At 38.5% G+C, this 22,704-nt stretch overlaps 1 protein-coding gene across 1 annotated transcript in view; it reads right to left on the bottom strand.

Annotated features, from left to right (window-relative positions):
* Positions 1 to 21,874, bottom strand: part of VEGFC (vascular endothelial growth factor C) — a 109,725-nt gene extending 87,851 nt beyond the window's left edge. The window contains exon 1 of the mRNA XM_077144624.1: positions 21,695 to 21,874. Coding sequence (XP_077000739.1) covers positions 21,695 to 21,841 — 147 coding nt within the window. The 5' untranslated portion in view covers positions 21,842 to 21,874. The remainder of the gene's footprint in view (positions 1 to 21,694) is intronic.
* Between the last annotated feature and the right edge of the window lie 830 nt (positions 21,875 to 22,704).

Below are 22,704 nucleotides of genomic sequence, written 5' to 3'. Positions count from 1 at the left end.
TTAAACCCAGATCTGACTCCAAAGTTTATGCAGTTTAAAACTACCCTATGTTGTCTAATAATAAATTAGAATGATTAAAGAAGACATCCTTGAATTATCTAGGTATTAAATCTGGGTGTCATGTTCCTCAAAAATATTAACTCCTGGTTACCCACACTCAAAAATCAAGAAAACACATTCCTACAAAGTTCAGAGGGAAAAACAGGCATATATTAGAAAAAAGTTCTCAGGTAACTTATAAAATATCCAATCAGTACATATGACCTTGAAAACAGCAATTTTGAGAAATAAAGTTCAACCAGATTGAATATTCAAATGTCATATTGTAACTGGAACTTATCCTTCTTTTCCCATTGAACTGAAAATATTTAGAAAAGTTAAACCAGCAAAAAACAGGTTAACTTCTCTCCACAGCTACCTAATGACTTCAGTCACTATTATTGCTTTAAGTTAATAGGCTATATTTAAGGAAAACTTTATATTACTCACTTAAAATTCTTTTCTAAACACACTTAGCAAATATATTTGGCTACTCAAAAGTCTCTTTTCGAACTTGACAAGTCATTTCCAATGCAAAAGGGTAAATCTTAATTTAACCAACATTGTTATTATAGAAACAGTTTAAAATATTAGTCAGTAGAATGATTTTCTAAATATTTTTAGCACGTTTATTCGGCCACAAATAAAGTCTCTTTTCAAACCTGACATGTTATTTCCAGTGAGCTGAAGAGAATATTTCCCTGACAAAGCAGATTAGAATAAAGCCTTGATGTGGACTTTCCAGACAGAAAATAAAAATAGTGTCTAATATAATTTCAATTTTGAAATTATTGGTTTATATTATAGTGTCCTCTGAAAAATAACTGAGCTCTTATTCTAGTGATAGACCTTCCCTTGAGGTGGTTTAAGATATTCCTTTGAAATGTTTGTTTAAAAACACAAAAGAATAATGACTGCTTGAAATAAAATAATTTCTAATATAGACTCCTTTTGGAAGTACCAGCACACATGACAATTGCTCAGAAGGCACATTAAACAGAATAATTTAAAACATTAATGACACATAATAACAACACAGCTGCAAGGAAAAACATTAAAATAATATATACTTTCCAAATTGTATTAGTAAATCAGATGATCTATCAAAATTAGTCTAAGGAAAATACTCAAAGTTCAAATACCCTCAAAATATCTTTCTTTCACCTTTTAAATATCTCTTTATGAGAAATCCCAATGAGACTTTGATACAATGCCTATTTATTGACAAAATATTTAACATATATATATAAAATTTAAAATTTCTGCAATAAAATCAGTAAGGTGAATATCAAGAACAATAGGGAAAATACTGTTAGAGAAAATACTCTTGAGGGTTCCATTAGCAGGAAAAATGTACTCAATACGTCTTTGCAGACTTAGTTTCCACATTTTCTCTCTCAGTGAGTAAATGTGTGTTAGGGACTGACTGAATGATGCCTCCCCACAAAACATATGTTCAAATCTTATGCCACATTCCTACGGCTAAGAACCCATTCATAAATAGGACCTTTGCAGATGGTATTATCACTTAAGGTCTGGACTCATTTGTGAACAAGATCTTCAAAGAGCCTGTTTAGATGCAGCTAAACTGAATTAAGTTGTCCCTTAATCCATATGACTGAAGTCCTTATAAGGGAGAGAAAATTCATATGCATTTGGTTGGAGAACGCCACAGGAAGATGCCAAGGAGATAGATTTCTATGTGATGGAGGCAGAGATACCAGCCAGGGAACCCTAAGGATTGCCACAAGCCAGTACCAGGAAGCTCAAGATCCCAAAAGAAAACATGATCCTTTCAAGACCTTGATTTTGGACTCCTAGTCTCTAAAACCATGAGACAACAAATTCTAGTTATTTAAGCCTATTGCTGTGGGATATTCATCATAGCAGCACAGGCAAACTAAAACAATGCGTAAGTATGAATAGAGAGAGGCAGACCACTTAGAATGCATGTGAAGATTTTTAAATCTGGTACCAATACTGTGGACACACCACCTGGGAAACATCACTGTTGCTTTTCCTCTCTGAGGACCACACAACTAAATTTGTACCAGGTGTTTTATTGGTAATTTGAAGACTCTCAGTCATCCATTCCCCTCACAAGCTCATTTTTTTTTTTGTTCTAATCACATGTAGCATAGTTTAACAACAACTTCAAAATCACAGGCCCAAATGAGAAAATCACTTCTGCTTGTGATTCAGCAACTGTGTTTAGTTACGCCAATTATTCTACTTGTGTGGAGCTTGATGAATGTTGATTTTGTGGCACAACAAATATATTTGCATATGTAAAATAGGGATAACATGTAAAACAGAAGAATATGAAATTGAAAATTTAAAGGTCCAAGAATCAAGATACAGAAAAATATGAGTAATTCTAGAAATTATAATGATCTCTTACATAAACTAGATAAGTAAAAGCACATTTTATGTCCCAGATTATATCATGAGGGAAGACACTGGAACACATGCTTTAATGTTGCTTCCTGCATTTGGCATGCCTTGATTTATATCCTCTACATTGTCAGCTGAGAATATCCTAGAAATCATTTGGCCCAGGTTCAGACTTTCAATCGGATTTTAATAACTGTTGTGGTCAAAGTGTCTTCTTAAGCATTGGGAGAGCACTGTATAAATATTACAGACTCACAACATTTTAACAATCTATAGATGAACTTGCAGACAATGCGAAATAATGTGACAGAAGTGAATTTAAGACATTTACCCTGGAATGGAAGGCAATAAATCCACAGCTCAAAGAAGAAGCAAATAACCTTTAGGGAGAACACTTGTCAAGTAAAAAATCTTTCATCATTTCAAATTAGTAAAGTTTAGCCTATGGGTTCCAGCTCCAAATTTCTATGACTGAGAAAAAAATCTAACTGAAAGAAGAAGGTGATGGCTTTACAAATAAACTATTAGAAAAAAATTGACACTACGGTAAGGTTATATATCGTAGGCATTATTTGACATTGAATTCCACCCCCCCAAATATTAACTTGACACAGTGAATCAATGTAAAACAATTTGTATACCTTTAAAACTTGCTTTGGACAGAACATTTCTTAAGAATGAGTACTCTGCATGTCAGCCAATCAGATTTTTTTTGAGTCACCTCTAAACATTCCGTTGAGTTTTATAATTGCAGTTAAAATTGTTCATATCACATCTGCAAGCACTTGTTGACAGATGAGAAGATAAGCTTATACTCCATGTATTGTATTCCCATCTGTTTTACATTAAAATTAACATTCTTTCGTAATTTCCAAACTTGATGACTATAATGGCAAATTCAGGCTTGCAAAGGCCTTGAATCAAAGACAATTTTTAAATAGTTCAGGTGTTTCGTAATTCATTAATCTGAATAAAGCATACGAAGATATTTTCTTGTTTACACAGTTTTGAGATTTCTCATCCAACGTTTTCTCTTGAAATCCCATGAGAATCTCTCTCTCTCTCTCTGTATATGTGTGTGTGTGTGTGTGTGTGTGTGTGTGTGTGTCTCATTCTCTATTTCTCTTTTTCTAATTACCAGCTTCCAAACAATTAGAGCTGGCCAGGGGTCACTTCCAGGCTAATAACACTTTAAACAGCTAGAAGGTATAGACTTGCTAGTCGACAGAACTTTTGTTTATTTGAAATGTGGCTTCTGAACAAGGCTTCTTAAATTATGCACACAATATAAACCTAATACTTTTAAAGAGGCAACCAGCCAGGGGAGGAGTGCTGAGTTATAAAGATAAAATTATGTTAACTCTAAACATCAAGAGATTAAGGACATGGCAAAGTGAATGTAGAAAATCACTCCATCGTCAAGGGCCCACAGTCTATCATTATAAAAATCTGTCTCTAAACAAACATGAAGGGCAGGCAGCGGTGGTTCAGTGGCAGAGCTCTCGCCTGCCATGCCAGAGACCCGGGTTCGATTCCCGGTGCCTGCCCATGCAAAAAATAAAGTTAAGTAAATAAATAAATATGAAAGCATCATTTTCAATGAACATAAAGTAAATTTTTAAATTACAGAGCATTTTCTGTTTTCCTGGAAAGAAAAAGTTTTCCCAGAAACCCATAACAGATATCCTCTTATAGTTTTGTTCTGTTTTAGCATGGGCAGGGTCCAGGAATCGAACCCGGGTCTCTGGTAAGGCAGGCGAGAATTCTGCCACTTAGCCACCACCACATCGCCCTCCTCTAATAGTTTATTGGCCAGAACTACGTCCTGGCAACCCCAGTAGTAAAGGGAGCTGAGATATATGGATTTTCCACTGGGTACTCACAATCTCAAATAAAACTTAGTCCCAACTATTTAATACTTTGCATTACACTATAAAACTTCATATGAACCAAGATCAAGGTGTGATACCTGACACATGATTAAATCTGAGATGAGACACAGTGGGACATCTGTGCCCTGTGATATTTCAGCAGTGTTACCAAGGTCACCTGCAGACTAATATTACAAGAGAAGGGAAGTAAAAAAGGCTGAGGAGAGCATGTGAGGACAGAGCACTCATCTCTGCTGCTCGTGCTCCACAGCAGACCAAACCGTTGCCTAAGAGCTGTCTTTTAATAAGTACAATATGATACAATGGCCCCACAATTATGGAAAAATAGAAAATGATTAACAGTAACACAGTCTTTAGGCTCTGTTTTGCTTTGTTTTTCGGTCTAAATCAAAATGAACTTGGGTGTGCTAAGGTATAAAAGTTTCACCGAGGTATTAGTATTTATAGTTAGGAAATTATTTCTCTTTAATTAATGATTTAAATGATATTGTTCTGCTATCTCAGACTTGGATACTTATTATTCAGCAAAAATGGAGAAGGAAGTTTTAAATGCATAGAATTCTATCTATCAATGTCCAAATATTTTATACTCATTGGCTTGATGCAGCGTAATGAATAGTGGAAAAATTCAGCAGGTCAGTACATGCTGCTGATTCCATCCATCATCTTATTATTGCATGGCAAAATTTTAAATTTCTTTTCAATTGCTTTAAATCTGTTAAATAAAAATAAAAATTAAATGAAATAATCTCTTACAGATTTTTCAGATCTTAATGTCTTTAGTCAATAGATAGAAAAACAGAACTAATACATTTATCAATTAAACACTGAATCACTACTAAATTGTTAATGCTTTACTAATCATAGTAAACAATTTCTATGAATATTTCTATGAATTTTCAAATAAATATTATATGTAAATAATTTTTACTCTGAGCTGAATAGTACAATGTTATTTGCCTTAAACAATATAATCAATAACTTTGTGGCTTTCAAAGTCTTAATGCACTTCTTAGAGTTTGTCTTTTCCTTATAATGCTAAAAAAATTTTTATACAGATGTATTACTGAAGGAAAAAATATTGTATGGGCTTTGTAATAGTTTTTCTTCAGCTTAGATGATTAGCTATTAATTTTTGCTGAACTCTAAGATTTTGCCTATATTTTTGTCCCACAAAAATTAGCCATTTTCATATATATATATAGCTTTTAAATACATAAAGCACTTAATATCTCACAATCTGATCATTGTTTTCCTCATGTTTTACGCAATACCTTAAAACATTGGCACACAGCACACAATACTTGCTGACAAGTATTTAACATTTTTAAAAAATGTTAAAAAGTAACAGATAAATATGGAAGCTACTCTTGGTATATGTAAGGCATCTAATAAATAAACTGAATGTGCCTAAAAATCTAGCTTTCCATCTTATTCTACATCAAATGATAATCAAATTCTAAAATCATTCTTCAAATCTAAGAACTTAATGTGTTTGTTTATAGTGCAAAATGAAATACGTTTTTATTTTGACCACAATTATACTCATCAAAATATTGAACTCTAATCAAAATAAGGCATAAAAGGACAATGTGATCTCACTTGCTGATCATCTTGTGGCAAACTCCGTTTTCTCCTTGTAGACACATTTGCTACTGAATTTTGATAACACGGACTGCTGGAAGTTTTGAAAAATTTCAATTTCATTATTCAATTATGGCATTTATTCACAATTATAACTGGAAACAAGAAAGGGAATGCAAAAGAAATACAAAAATTAAAGAAAAAAAAACATTTAGGTGAGAAGCACAAAAGCAAATAAGATCCTCTCTAGAAAAGAATGATACTGGAGGGAAAATTTTTCCTTTATGTACTCTAAATAAGAGAGAAGAAAATGTCTTGCTCCAACAACCAGACTCCTGCAATCCCAAGTTTTACAGCACTACTCCATTTATTAGAATCCAATTGTTGAAGTAGGAGTTACCTAGTTAAATAGCCTTTCCTAAATTATCTTAGAGCATGTTATTTTGCTGAACAATTAAAGACTTATAAGGAGACTGTAAATTATATTCACCTCTTAACTATCATTTTTACTGTATTGAACTCGTGTTGATAATTGAACTTGACACAGATATATTTTATAGCTATGCTTCAACCTCCTGCTGCAAAACATTTGCTCTGATCCAAAACGCCCTCTGGTCCACTTTTGCAAAGAAACTAAATTTCTCTATTGTCTGAGTGTCTCCTTTCCAATTATGCTTTATTTCTGTTCCTGTAAACTCTACAAATATTCCCCCCGAGTTAGTGATTTCAACTTGTATCAATGGAATGAGCACGTTTACAAATTTTAATAAATGTATGCATGTTCACAAGAAAGAAGTGTTATCTGGCACCCTACCTGAACCCCACTACAAACAAAAAACCGAGCATTGCAGAGTAGGAAAAATTTCTTATTATTCACACTAAAAATGCCAACAATATACATATAGTGTCTACTCTGGATGCATTGTACGTACTGTTTTTCATGCCATGAAGCTAGCTAACATTTATACTAAAATAGATATCATCCTAGTATAAAAGCACTACTTATGCATCAAAATAGTGGGAAGATGTATAAATAGAGGTAAAAATTCGACAGGGCCTTGTGGAAGCTGACTGTTCAAACAAATTTAAGTTCAAGTTTAGATGTACTCTAAGAAGATCTGGTCTCAAAATAAGTAATTAAGTTCTTTGGAGGATGGCAACATTTATATAGCATGAGACAAAATGATAACATTGTGTAACTACTGACAGTGGGGGACATAATTACTTTGTAATAAGGAACAGGTGTCTGAAGTGTGTTTAAAAATATTTAAATGAAAAGTAGCACACTATAGTAAAAGATGGTGTTAAGATGAATTGCGTCCCCCCCAAAAGTTAAGTTCAAGTCCTAACCCCCATTCTCATGGATGAAACCTTATTTGGAAATAAGGTCTTGCAGCTGGGATTAGTTAAGATGAGGTTTAACTGGATAGGGTTGGGCCAGAGTCCAATGTGACTGGTGTCCTTATGAGATGAGGGAATTTGGACATGGACAAAAAGACAGACAGAGGAGAAGGTCATGTGAAGACAGAAGCAGTTGCATCTACAAACCAAACAGTGCCAAGGATTGCTGGCAAACACCAAAAGCTGGAAGAGGCAAGGAAGGATTCCCCCCCACAGACTTCAGGGCAGGGCCTGGCTTGCTGACGCCTGGATTTTGGACTTCTAGCCTCCAAAACCATCAGACAATATGTCTCTGTTGCTTAAGCCATCCAGTTTGTGGCATTTTGTTAGGCCAGCCCCAGGAAAGTAATACAAGAAAAGGAAAGAGAAAAATGTGCAATTTACAAAGAAGGTCTGCAGAATATGTTTGAGATACTGGTTTAGAAAATAGGGTCATCCTATCTATGATCACCCAACAGCACATTATCGGGTGGGACACTTTGAAGTGAATCAGTGATCTCTAGGTTTGGGGTCTTTGTCACCCTCTAAGAGGAACATGAATCTGAAAGTACTTCACATTTCTCTCCAGCATGGGGTGACCCAGCACATGGCACTGTGAAAGCACAGTATCCAGACAGACGAAAATGCCTCCCTATTTAATTAACGAAAGTAGCATCAACTCAGAAAGCCAGAAAACTGTTTTAAAAAAGAAAGAACTTAAATTTAGATAGAGAACAATGTTCCAATGTATTACTGGGGAAATTCTTCAATTTCAGAGATTTGTGTACCATTAGGTCTCAATGAAGACAGTGGCAACTGTTCAATATACTTTGGTGATATTTTATCAAAGCATAAAAGGTTTTAAACATATTTAGCTGAAACTCCTTAAATTTCAGATCAGTGGTACTGCGCTGTCTATTTTATAGAGGTAACTCTGAAACCTCACATGTACCCACTACTCAGTAATTGTTCAATCCTTATGGCAACTTGCAGGGCATCGGGGAGAGCACATAAGTCATCCGAATATCCAAAAATTTAATTTTCACATATAAAATTCTTAATTTGTAAATTTCCATTTCTATGTTTGAAAGGAAAGTCAGAACTACATCAGATGGAATCCAGGTCCAAGAGGACTAGAGAACTCTCTATAATCAGGTCTGTGTGCTCTCCTTCACCCCACCCCACTTTATGGAACCTCCCAGCATCTCACAAAAGTGTAACAAAGTTAGAATCACCATCAAGAGCAATTTTAATTAAGAATGGTATATAAGGGTAAAATTCAAATCTCAGGCGCTTTCTGCAAGAGGAAGCTTGAGGGCAGGCTGCCACACTCACAGCACCCCAAGTTTATAGCTGTAGGAAAACTGCACCGTCAGATGAACATGGCACAAGTAAGTGACCCAGACTTTAGACCTTTTTACATTACATTCACTAAATTCTGTATCACTGGATGCTGTATTATAGTAATATATCACCTATGTTATGCTCATATGGTCGTGAGACAAATGTCTGCTTTTCTAAAGTAAAGCAAGGGTCCATCTTGGGCAGATTGGGCCTCACCGCTACCAATGTCAAAAGCAAAAGTAATTACTTTTTCTCACGACAGTTTATGACATCAGGATTTGCTTTCTCTGTGTATCCAAGGCAGGTTCACATTACCCAGTTTTAAGTGTAATGCTCATGACTCATGAAAAATTTTGGCCTTGACAAACTTCCAACTTGGCATGGACACCAAAAATTAAAAGAAATACTCAGGTCTCAGAACAAACAAAGAATCTACTATCATCTCAATACTAAAATCTGGCTCTGACAAAAAAGGATTAGTTTGTTTTTTAGAAAAGTCGCAAATGCCATGACCCACGAACAAACATGAATCTAAATAAGTGTTCCAGTTTTCAAAGGATAAACTTAGGAGAGGACTTTAAAAAGGATAAAGTACCTAAATATGTACAGCAGACATAAACAAAGAGAAAGAATTAAAACTACTCCATGTAGGAAATGATAAACCATAGTGGCTGAAAACAGCCTCACATCTGGTATTCAGAACTAACCGGCCACTTCCAAGGAACTTTGAGTGAGTGGCAGTAACAATTCCTTTTACAGGTAATAGGATTTCAGTCATAGGATTCATGGTGCTGTGTGGTCACTCCAGCTAAAAGAAAATCAAAGCCACTTTCTTTAGGATTTTACTCTGACTTAATTGGACAAATATATTCAGTGTGTATTTGGTGGGAGAGGATAGCAGGGGAAGAAAGAAATCTGATTTAAATGTAAACAAACAAAAAAAGTAAATGTACTATTTTCTTGGTGAAAGGTTATATGGCCTTTACCAACATCTTTTTAAGTAAGGTAATTATTTTTGCTATTTTGAACAAAGGCATTTAAGCTTTTGAATGTGAGTTGGCTGAGGAGGAAATATGTAAATGGCTTTCCTTACTCCAAGAACAGCCTGTAAGTACCCAGGCAGCAAGAATGGCACCCACTTCTAATATGCCTGAGTCTTCCCCAGCAACCATAGTCTCAAAGCCCATTTTGTGGTTGTTGTTGATTTTTCATCCTTTTCCATTATTTTAGCAAGTAGTGAGCAAAAGTATTACCAATTTCATGAATATTTCCTTTCTGTGTATAATAATGTTAAATAAGGAACATTATTTTAAATTTTGTTTCTGGCAAAAAAATAAGCACAACACTTCTAAAAGAAAAAGAAATGGGTAGAAAACTGGAAAAATCACTTTGGAGAAAAATTAGTTTATATTAACATTTAAATGTGAATACTGTCACAGAGTGTCATGGTCAGGTTCATGCATCAACTTGGCCAAGTGGTGGTACCTGTTTGTCTGGTTGGGCAAGTGCTGGCCTGTCTGTTGCGATGAGGACATTTCATAGAATTAAATCATGATCACATTGGCTGCATCCACAGCTGATTCCATTTGTAATCAGCCAAAGGGGAGTGTCTTCTGCAATGAGTGATGCTTAATCTAATCACTGAAAGCCTTTTAAGGAGGATTCAGTAGAGACAGGCTCTCTTCCTGCTTCGGCTGGTGAGCCTCTTCTGTGGAGTTCATCCAGACCCTCCATTGGAATTGTTGGCTTCACAGCGTGCCCTGTGGATTTTGGACTCTGTGTTCCCACTGTCACATGAGACACCTTTATAAATTTTATATTTATGAGTGTTTCCTGTTGATTCTGTTTCTCTAGAGAACCCTAACTAATACATGAGGCAAATATAACAACAATTAAATATAATTGCATATTTAAGGCACATTTTTATATAATTACACACAGTTCTAATCCTGCAATAAAATTATGAAAACCACTGTTTCAAAAGGTCATACCAGTGTCTGCGTATTGATTTGCACGGACAATGTAGTGCCATCTAATTCTTTCTCTACTTGCATATTGACTGAGTGTTTCTTTAGAGTTCTGATTTGATCAGAAAAAAATTCTCCATTTAGAAATATAGCACCTAATCAAAAGTTCCTAAAATATTCCAGCTAACATCTGTACTGGACTTCTAAGGAAATGATTATTTTCAAGATGTTACTGAATAAAACCACATACTGTAAGCTCTTCAGGAGCTGGGGCTGTGTGCACGACTCATGAATTACTTCTTCCCTGTTCTGTTCACATACCTCCAACCCCCTGTCCATGCCATTCACAGTGCTACCTGACCACTGGCAAACTGGGAAACTGGCAAATGGAACCGCCAAACAAAATCAACTATTCTGAGTAAATGAGGGCCCTCTAGTAAAGCAGACTTTCTTCCTCTGGAAAGAGGAAGGTATCTACTCCACGATTCACCTAAGGGAGAGCACAGACAGGGAAAGCTGCTGAATGCTCTTTGGGAAGATGCCCCAAGGCTAAAGGGAAATCACATTTTTCTAAATATGTTTATAGGCGTCTAACTCTGGCAGGTAAAATTCTATTATTAAATCATCTTTTATATTTTTATTCAGTGAAGGTATATTTTTAGCCTTTTAGAAATTTTTCAGTGATTTCATTGTAAAACTAGAATGCATAGTTACATTTCTTTATCTGTAATGTAATATAACGGCTTCAGATTAAAGCAGCAACGTTAACTTGGTTCATTGCTATACATTGAAACTTGCTTTGAATGCATTCAGAAGGGGTTTGTACGGAATTACATAGCATGAAAAAAAAGTCTTGTGTTAGTAAAGCCTTTCGCTCAAATGACCTCAGTACAGAGCACTTTAGGGGATGACCAGCTCCCCTATTCCTGGGCTTTGTGGTCCATGATTGGGTCACCACCCTCCAGAACACAATCAAATCCAGACACCCAGGAGAGGCAGAGACATGGTTTAAGCAGAGTACAGCACATGGATGCAATGAGTAATGAAACATCCTGGATTTCCCTCTAGGTTTAATACCAAATATAAATATTACAAGACATTTCCGTATCTTAGAAATCAGGAACATCCTCATCAAGATTCTATTTACAAGTATACAATAAATTCATTGGGATGTGCTGGGGAATCACTCTGAAGAATATCACAGTTACTTCATATGTCTTTGAACATAGTGGTTATGTCTATGGCACTTTTCTGATCACAAAGTCCAACTATTAAACAAAAATTTACAAAACACTATGTGCCAGTTGTGATGTTAAAGGCTTTACTAATATAAACTCTATAATCTTTAAAACATTCTTATGAGGTAGGTATTAAGTATTTTCTTTTTATGTTTAAGGAAGAACAGAGAGGTTAAGTAATTTGCCTAAGGTCACACAGGTAGTAGGTGGCATAGCCAGGATGTGATCCAGATAGTCATATTCCGGAGTTTATACTCTTATCCTCTGTACTGTATTTCCATTTAAGCAAAGCAAAATGACTGAAAAAAGTAGACATACTGATGATGAGTGCCAGGCTTTCTCATAGAAAGTATAAAGCAGTGCATAGGTTCTGCAGTCAGAAAAAGAGCTACCTTTGGTTCCAGGCTTCACCACTTATGGTTGCATATTTTATTATTGCACAAAAGGTAGAGAAGAACAGTAATTTGGGGACCAAGTTTTAAGGTAAAATAAGTTACAAAATAAATGGCTCTGCTCCACCCCCAAATGTTCAGTTGCTCCTGACCAAACAAGAACAATACTCAACTTGATATCCAAGAGAGGGCTGCCTTTTAAACTCATAAATATTGCTATTTGCACAAAGCTGCACATTGGAATATTTTTCCCCACATCTTAATATTTTCTCTTTCTGTATGCCTTATACTCTAGTCGGCATCTTTTGAGTTTGAGTAAATTTTTCCACCACTTTTTAACAATTTTTATAATACCAACTACAAAGCAATTTTTCTATATATCTGACAGTTCATCTTTTCTCCCTTTAGTCTTACTGTTAGCAGAAATACTTTTAAGCATATTTTAAAAGAAGTCATTGTTAGGAAACCTTAGTGTTATCTGATTAAAAAAAAAAAAAACCCATCCGGGCCACAAATAAGTCTATAAACTATAGAGAATCTAATCTCATAAACTTCTGATTTTTTTATGTTACATTCCAATAAATTATTTGAATCTATTTAGCCAGCTAAGAAAGAATCCAGAAGTCATGGTAGGCAAAATGAAGAATCCTTAAGAAGTGAGGGTGTGTGTGTGTGTGCGTGTGTGTGTGTGTGTGTGTGTGTGTGTGTGTGTGTAACTAAGCATAGCCACTGTTTACACTGCTGGCTCTGTTTAGATTGTAAGCCAAAACAGCAAAAATGTCTGTTATTAATGTATTTTATAAATGTATCTAGATAGCACAGTCATGGTGCTTATAAAAAGTCAAAAGTAATCATCACTAAACATCATCAGAAATCAAGAGCATATAGAGGAATTCAAATACCTTATAAGGTTGGCCAAAAGATTGAAAAGAGCACAGTCACTGCCAGACACTTTAAGGAAACTCTGCAGTTAAAAGTTGCTTCTCTGAAGCTTTGGACAACTTTCTGGTCTGCTTCTTTAGATACTTTTGTACAATGATGCCAGAGGGAGCTTCTCAGAATACTACTTTTAGCATAACATTTAAGCATCTCTGTGGCTCCGTTGCTTTCGATCCAAACTCTGGTTTATCACACTTCCTGCCAAATCCCCCATGGCTTCCCTTAAAGCTCTTGATTCTTAAGCAAATGGTCTGCTCCCAATTCAGAAAAATGTCCCTGACCATTACTACCTCTGTAATTCATTCTCATTCTTCCATACCAAAAATATTCTCCCCCCCCCCCCATTTCTGTAACTGGCATCTACTCACTTTTCACAGTTCCCCCCCCCCATTTCTGTAACTGGCATCTACTCACTTTTCACAGTTCCCCACCACTCCACCATTCCTATTCAATTCCCAGAAGCCTCTCCAAAAAATGATAATAAATCATAAGATTCTTTTACAAAATCTCATATATTGTCTTGAATATAATTTGTCATTATCGGTATTTTTTTAAGCAGTAATTTCCTTGTTTCTAAAATATATTTTAAGATATATTTGTCAGGGTTCTCCAGAGAAACAGAACCAACAAGGTGGTTGGATGGACACACACACACATATACCCATATGTATAATTATATGAATTGATTTCTGCAACCATGGGGGCCAGCAAGACTGAATTCTGTAAGGGAGGCTGTAAGCTGGAAACTTTAATAAAGGTGAAGATGAATTCTCCAGGGAAAGCTGGCTTGCTGAAGTACAGCTTCCTCAGTCCTGGCTTTTAAGACTTCCACCTGATTGCATGAGGAGGCTCCCCAAATTTCTGAGGGCAAGATTCTTTGTTGATTGCAGATGCAATTAGCCATATATACAATGAACTATGTGTAGATGCACATGCATCTACGAAATGCATCTACAGCACCAATCTGGCCAGTGCTTGCTTGACCTCACAACTGGACACCCTATGCTAGCTACATTCTTTGCATCCCTTATTGCACTGCAATTTTCTGCTTGGAATTGAAGCTACCTCAAAATATTCCTGAATTGAAATAGATTTACATATGAAAATTTGGATTAAAAAGCATTTAAATATAGTACTAATGGGTGAAGAGGTATTAGACGTATCCATAGGACCTACTTCTTGGGTCCTCAATTTCCTTCATTCCCTTGCAGGCAGCCAAATGGCAATAAGGCCATCGAGGAAGATCTTTTGTAGACAACAGCTGTGCTATTGCTCGCTTTACACCTTTGGGACCATATCATCTCAGGAGTTCTAGGAAATACAGTGTATATACATATTAACATTCACCCTGCAGCAGGATCTATGGAAACATCTCATAAATAAACATATTATAATTTCTTCAGTGAAATACAGAAACAGTCACAAGCAAAAAAGGATAAAGCCTCGTTTCAGGTCAGATCAGGTTATAACACCAAATAATTTACAAAGATGAGCTTTTGGTTTTCAGAATTGCAAAATATGTATTGCTAATCCTTCAAATACTAGGACACTGCAAGTATAAGGAAGCCATAAGAGTCCATCACCGAAAGATATTTTAAGACGTTTATTTGATTGATTCTATGATAGATGTCCAATAAAGTATACTAAGTAAACACACCCTCTGCTCTCTAGCAAAATAAACTGTAAACTCTGAAAAAATATGTAAGTTGTGTAAATTAAGTGAACATAGGAAGACCTGAGCAATTTAAATCTCAAAAGAAACACATTACATAAACAAATTTAAAATATTTACAGCAGATTTCAGAATTTCATTGTAACTCAAATCCAGTAGCATTTCTCACTGTTGAAAGTTCTGTGCTGAACCTATTCTTTCCAATGTGAAAAATCAATGATGACTTATTTACAATTTATACAAACCTGAACTTTATGTGTTTTGCAATGAAATGTAGGCCTGCATGGTATTGTCAGAATGCATACTTACTGGGGGTAATGTAATTGGAAACAATACATACCTGGAAGTCAGAGGTGGTATAATCCCTCTGCCAATGAAAGTTTGTTCTTTCCAACTCCAATTATTTGTGAAAGGTCATTTGGCATAAGTAAGTCTTTCACTGTAGCTATATTAGCGCAGCTTAGAAAACTCTTGACTGCCAGGAATTCTTGTTAGGCACCCAGTTAAGCAGTCATCCTATCACTGTTATGGATTGTGACATTATGATCTGTCTCTAGTCAAAGGGGTGCCACGTGGAAGAAAGTCTGAGGTTACTTCTGTTTGTCCCACCAGTGGGAGTTAGAACTTATATCACAATGGAATGAGGTGTCCTCAATGGCTGAGGAATATTCCTCTCTGCCTAAGCCTTGCACATGGCTATGGTTTGGAGGAGATCAGGAGAATGTCCAACCCATTACCATCCTTCTCTAAAATATATACACAAAAGTAAAAAAAAAAAAAAAAAAAAAAAGTAAAAAGAAGCCCTTTTTACACTCCTAGTGAAGTTACTTGAGTCAGGTTCTTTACCTTTAATGAGATATAATAACATCAATCTCCTAGGGCTGTAACAAAGAACAAAATAAAACTAACTTGTAATGCTCTTAGCAAAGTGCACAGCCCATGTAAGTGCTCAGGATATTGCTGTTAAAGAAGAATGAATATTTAAATTCCTAATTTCACTATGCAGAGGTATGTGTGGTGTCAAAAAAGTGAACTGAAGTTGAGAGGACACAAGCAGCTGCCAAAGGCATGGGCAGTGCTGGAGGTACGATCCTCTCACACCATCCCCCGTGGCCCCAAAATACCCCAGTGAGAGCTAAAAAACAGTTCTCTAGGTTGGATCTCTGGTAATACTAAGGAGACAAAACCCTCTCTCTCTAGAGGCCCAGTTCCAGTTCTGGAACTGGAAGGCCAAAAAGAAATATTCCAAATTTAAATTCCCTTCTCAGATCAATATAAAAGAAGAGTGACATGGAATGAACTGGGTCTCCCAAAAAAGATATGCTGAAGTCCTGAACCCCAGTGTCTCAGAATGTGACCTTATTTTGGAAATAGGGTCATTTAAATGGCATTAGTTAAGTTAAAATAAGGTTATGATGGAATAGGCTGGACTTCTAATCCAGTGTGACTGGTGTCCTTAGAGGAAAAGGGAAGGAGAAACACAGACACCTGGGAGAAGGCCACATGAAGGTGAAGGAGTCAGAGCCTACAAGACAAGGAATGCCCATGATTGCTGGAAAACATGAGAAGCTGAAAGAAGCAAGCCCCTTCCCTGTGGATTTCAGACTTCTAGCCTTCAGAAGTGTGAGACAAGATTTGTTTCTTTAAGACATCCTATTTGTGGTACTTTGTTACAATAGTCTGGGAAAATTATTACAGACAGGAATAGAGACTGACTAGACTTAAGGATACACCACTGATATAAGTAACAAACTATTTGTTACAAAGTACTGTCTCATGAACAAATGGCTACCAATCAGATATTCACAGTTTCCAAGAAAGGTTACAAAAAGGGGAGTCAAAGTGAAAGTTGAGTGAAGCTTTTTGTATCCAAAGTCATATGTCTCCAGCACCACTCAGAGTTGAGGAGGAAATTTTGTATAAGAAAGGAGGTGGCAAAATTCTTAATCATATACTCCAAGGAAAATTTCAAATGTAAAATCTGTAGACTTCCTATTAAAGATTCACATACCTAAGAGAAGGGGGCAAGGATCCAACTCTTATACAATCTTTTCCCCTCCTAAGGCACTCTTTGCAAGTCCAACTCTGACCCTCCAGAATAAATGGATGGATTCAGGGTGAGGGAAAGAGAGGAAGAGAGTTCAAAGCCTTCCACATCACAAATATTTCCCATTTCCCTGATCTTGAACTCTCTTCCTGAAAACTGCTGATAGGTTGCCAAGAAGTATGGGTATCTGAAGTACAACAGAGAGTACTTTAACGTGAAGCACAGGGGCAGTTTCAAGTAACTGATTAAATATTTCATTCACCTCTATGACCTAGTTCACCTGAGAACAATTCACCTCATCGTTTCAATGCAGGATAATAGGATATGCATACTTTTAATTCCCCCCAGGGATTGTAGTAATACTTGTCCTGTGCTCAAGTATATCATACAGTTTAAGTTCTGTTGACCTTAGCCAATCAATTACCTTTAACGGGATGCAAGTTTTTACAGCTTACCTTGTATATCTTTCTTTTCAAAGATGTCCTAAGTCTAGTAAAATCTCAAGTGACCTGTGGAATAAGGCCTTCTGTGTCCATCATCCATCCATGAAAACTAGTCTCTTCTCTGAAATGTCATAATCCTACCATCAGAGCCAACATTTTTCTATGATTAAACCATCGATGCCAAGGTTTAACTTCTCCCACTCCCCTATCTTTGCATTAATAGGTCACCAATCTATTGTGCCTTCCTTTATAAAAGCACTTTCTGCTGCTCCCACTGCCACTACCCTTTTCTGACTATCCATCACTTTCCATCTAGGCTATCACAGTTGCTTCTTACATAAATTGTTCCACCCAAGTCTTTCTGACCTCTAATCTATCCCACAAGTTGCTTCAAAAGTCTTCCTAAAACCCTATTCTCTAAATCACTCAGCTGCTCAGATATCACAAATAACATTCCATGACTCACCACATGAAGTTTACAGTCCTTATGTTGGCTCAGGCCCCATGCCATGTGAACCTACTAGTTCTCCAAACTTACTCTTACCAAAGTGTTCACTGTTAACTAACATCAACTCCTAGCTCCAGTCAAACAGTCCTGCTTGCGATCTCACCTTCTCACCCCCCTTAAGACACCTGAGACGCTTCTCACCTTTTTGGTTAGAGCATTAATCTGCTAGAAATTCACCCACTCTTATGTCAAAGCACCCAGACCATCTAGTCCATGCTGATGAATCTCTCACTCAAATTTCAAGAACACAGACAGTACTTTGGTACCCTTCCCCTGACTTCAGGCATATGATAACTGGCAGCATTATTCAGCTGGTTGCTCATAAGCCTTTATTTTTCCCACCTGAGTTTAAGCTCCTGGAAGAGAGGAGAGACAGTTTATGTTTCTCAAGATGGCCCTTACCTAACAAAGGGCCTTACAAACTCAAAAATTATGTAATGCAGATGATGATAAAACCAATAGAGATGATCATAAAATGAATTATTGATATATACCAAAGATCAGTGAATCAAAAACTTTAATCTTGCATAAGAATAGAACATTTGTTAAAAATACATATTCTTAGGCCCAATCCCAGGGATTTAGTTAGTTTCAGGAAAAATAAGTAAATAAGATCCACAGAGAAGCCTAATACAGTTGGCTTACAGATCTTATTTTGAGAAACATTGCCACTGATTAATTAAGTTGAAACAGTAAACACAAAAATAAACCAAGTAGAAAAGTACACAGAGTATAAATGATGGGGAAAGAAAATTTGATGTGTAGTAAGTTAGATGCCATTGTTAGAAAATGGTTTGTGGTAGGCACCATAAACCATATGTGCTTTCACTAAAATAGTTTTAAATAACTATTTTCATTAAAGCATTTAATGTTAGTATTAAGGCAATCTACTTCTTTTGCTTTTAGGCCATAAAGTGAAGGGATATTTAAAGTTGATTATGTAAAACAGAAAATATGATGTTAGAATTTAAAAATATTTGATCCGTTATTCACTTGACACAAAACTGTAAATCTTGCCCTTTTTTGTTGTTGCATTCCATGTTTGACAAGCGCGTGTGAAATGTAAGACATGCCCTCCTCACATTTATTCATCTCAAAATACACAGGGAGCTGTGCATCAGTGCTTCCAATCCAACCCACTTTTTGGACTGATGAGTTCCACAACTTTACCTCATCATATTAAAGTAGTTCTTTTTTTTTTTTCTTTTTGATCATAAACCAATTTCTCTCTATTTTAACACCAAACCCCTCAACTTCAACAAAGGAGAATGAGTTCTACCTAATTTTATATTGGCAACTGACTGGCTTTAGCAATATGCTGCTTTTTTCTACGTTTTGCACTTTAATTGAGTTAGATGATAATTTAAAATATTTTCCTTTCACGTCTAGTTAATTTTAATTATATAATAGGCAAGACTCTCACCTGCCTTACTTAGTGGAATTCACTTGCTTGCACTAACACCCATTAGAGAAACATTTTAGAGGTTTTCAGTAAGTCTTACAACTGAATAATTTAAAAAAATGAATCCAACTCAAGCAAATAGAAACTGAGGAACAAGGAGATCATGTTTCCATTTGTAATTTTATCTCCAATTTTTGGCATGACTTTGGGTTTGAGGTGAAGCATTGTATAGCTAACTTGATTTATAACCTATATGCTGTTTTGTAGTTTTAAAGTACTTTTAAAATATTCCCTAAAAGTAAACCACCAAAAAAATCAAATATTGGATATTATGTATATGCAGAATCTCCCAATTACCTTCTGAAATCCCTTATTGGGATTTCTGCAATTCATACAAAAATAACAGTCCCTTCTTCCTCAGTTGCTCTCTGTTGCTTAAACCTAAATGCAGCTGTTGTATACACCAGCAGGGAGAGACATCGAGTCTTTGGACTTAGGGCAGTTTCATTGAAGGAATTAATGCCACGTCATGTTAAGACTCTATTTACCCACCAGGAAACACAGTACAGCAATAATGCACTGGCTTGTGGTCTATGGAACTCAAAACTTAAAATGGTGCTTCATTAAATCGAAAAGAACCCCATCACATAGAATAACAACCCATATTCACCAGACATTATAAAAGATGGTTAAATAAGAAAAGTAATGTTTGCCCACAGAACTGCATACTGATTTTATCTCTGTATGTTTGTTTGTCAGGATTTACAAGTGCATACGGATTTTAAAGGGGAAATTTTAGTACATCACCAGTGAAGATTTTGAAAATTAAAAGTAATCTTCTCCACCCCCACATCTATACACAAGACGCACACACACACACACACACACACACTCACACACAGACACGTGCAGTATCATAGTCATTCAAGATAACCCTCAGAGTCACTGACTCTGATGCAGCCTCTTGGCTTATCAGGAAATGCTTTTCATTTTACTTTCTATTTCACACTTTCTTAATGTAAAAGTAAGTTCTAGGCAGTAGAGAGGTGTTGCCTTACTAAATCACACTTTTAATAGTTTGACTCTGCAGAAAAAGGAAGTGAATAGGTATGACAAAATTCAAGGTTCTCAAATTACCGAAGTGTCAGTGGGTCCAGTGCTATATTTTCGCAGTATTTAAGAACAGAAGAACCTTCTATTCACTATAGTTATAGCAAGGCAAGTATTACACTGAAGAGCACTTTCTGAATCATATAATGCCCTCTGTTTTGCAACTTAACACGTACCATTTTTACTCAGAATGGCTTTCCATTGACCCATAATGAATGACAAATTCCATTTTAATTTTTTTCCAAAATTTAAATATGATAGTCTGTAAGATTTTAGAAGTTAGTGTTCTCAATCTTAAAGTGTATTGCAAAATATGACTGGACAAATAATTTAATTTCTTCACATTCAGTGTGTTAATTGCTAAGGTCAACTGACAGTTGAGGTAACACACCCCAGGCACTTCTCCACGCGCCCTCGGTAGAAATGAGCCGCTGCAGGGTAGTTTCAGCAAAGGGGCTACAAGTTCAGGAACTGAGGCTTCCCAGTTAAAGATGATGCCGAATATAAAACTTTTTTTTTGTGGAGTTCAAGAGCTCTGTCAGATCTGAGTTTTTAAGGTAAATATGTACACTTTCAGAAGAACAAGTTAAGAAGGAGGCACAAATACAAGAAGTGCTTTTTGAAAATCAGAATGCCTCGAAAGTTTCTTTTAAGGAAAAGGATTAAACACCTCATTTTAAAAAAGGTGTTTTCAGTATTTCACGACCAGATTTCAGAAGCGCAGTTTATAGGCTGAAACGGCCTTGCTTGATTAGAACTCAGATGCTGATTTCCTGCTGTTGCTTCTCAAGTTCGACCAACTTCTCCAAGTGAATATGAAGTCTTAAGCGCTCAAGCTCGGTTACTAAATTCCTTAACACCTCTCAAATCGCGCACGGAATCTAGGGTTCTGCGGAACCTGAAACACTGGAGGAAAATAAGCCCCGTGCGCTGGTCATCCTTGCTCCAGAAGCTGTGGAGCAGCTCCCGCTGATGTCCCACTGAAGGGACACTTTTCTAGCAGCGTGAGCCCAGGCTCGCCAAGCCCCGTTAGCCGGACAGGGCGCAAGACCCGCCGCTGGCCCCAGGGAGACTGCTCGAAAGGAGATTATGGGTGCACTGTCACCAGCCGGGCCCTTCACTTGGGTAACTTGCTCTTTTCTACCCCCTAGTAACGACTTTCTACTTAAAAAAGAGGGAAGCTTAACTTCAAGGAAGTGCGTTGCAGCTGCAAAAGTCGGGGTCCCCCGTACGCAAGCTTCGACTCGTCCGAGCGCTTCCCGCGCGAGGGTCCGGGGCCCCAAGGCACCCACACCGCCCCTCTCCCGCCCCGAGCCCTGGGCGCGCGCGGACCGCGCACCTACCGTGGCCTCGCCCGCGTCGGGCTCCGGGTCGGAGAAGCCGAGTCCGGACTCGAAGGCGGCGGCGGCGGCGGGCGCCTCGCGCGGACCCGGGAGCAGCGCAGCGACGAGCAGGGAACACGCCAGAGAGAAGCGGCCCAGCAAGTGCATGGTGGAAGGCCCGGCGGGCGGGGAGGCCGGGCCGCTGGTGGGGGCGGGGGCGCCCCGGCGCGGCGGCGGGCCCCTCGGGGTCGCGGTCCCGGGTGTCCTCCCGGCGAGCCCCGGCCGGGCGAGCCGAGGCGGCGGGGGCGGGGGCGGGGCTCGGTGCTCCCAACTTGGCACGCCGCTCTCCCGGCCGGTGGCGCGGGGAGGCCACGGGGGTCCGGTCCCAGGCTCACGGGCACCCGGCCGTCCGAGCCCCCCGCATTCGGAGCCGCCGGGCTGCGGGCGACAGCGGCAGCGACCGCGGCTCCTCGGGTCGCGCCGCTGTTTGGGCGTTTTGGAAGCGGGCAGGGGGGAGCCGCAGCGCCCCGGAATTTCCAAGCCCTCCAGACCCACCCGAGCCGTCCTTCCCCTCCGCCCTCCCCTTCCCCGAAGGGAAATGAGCCGGGCGGCGGGAGCCGGCGCGGGGGCCGGGGCGGGAGGAGGGCGGCGGGGCGCCGGGCGGCGGCGGGACCCGGGAGGCGGCGGCGGGGGAGCCTGCTGTGCGCGCGGGGCTGAGCGGCGCGGCGGCGGCGGCGGGCGCAGGGCAGGGCATGACTGCTGCGCCCTCTGCCTGCGCTTATGTGAGAGAAAGCGGCCGAGGGAGGGAGCGTGCCGAGCCCGGGCTTCCCTCCCCTCTCACTTTCCCTCGGAAGCTCGCGCCCTCCAGCTCCCCACTTCCCTCGCCTCCTCCCCGGCGGCCCCACCTCCCCCCCACACCCCTCGCCGCTCCCCTCCCCTCCCCTCCCCACCTCTGCCGTCCCCTCCCCTCCCCACCCCTCCAGGGACCCGGCGGCTGGAGGAGCGAGGTCGGTCTCAGGCTGGCGGACCCA

Source organism: Tamandua tetradactyla, chromosome 26 (genome assembly GCF_023851605.1).
Source record: "Tamandua tetradactyla isolate mTamTet1 chromosome 26, mTamTet1.pri, whole genome shotgun sequence".
NCBI classification, from domain to species: domain Eukaryota; kingdom Metazoa; phylum Chordata; class Mammalia; order Pilosa; family Myrmecophagidae; genus Tamandua; species Tamandua tetradactyla.
The sequence above is the reverse complement of the archived record's forward strand: the minus strand, read 5'-3'. Positions and strand labels throughout refer to the sequence as shown.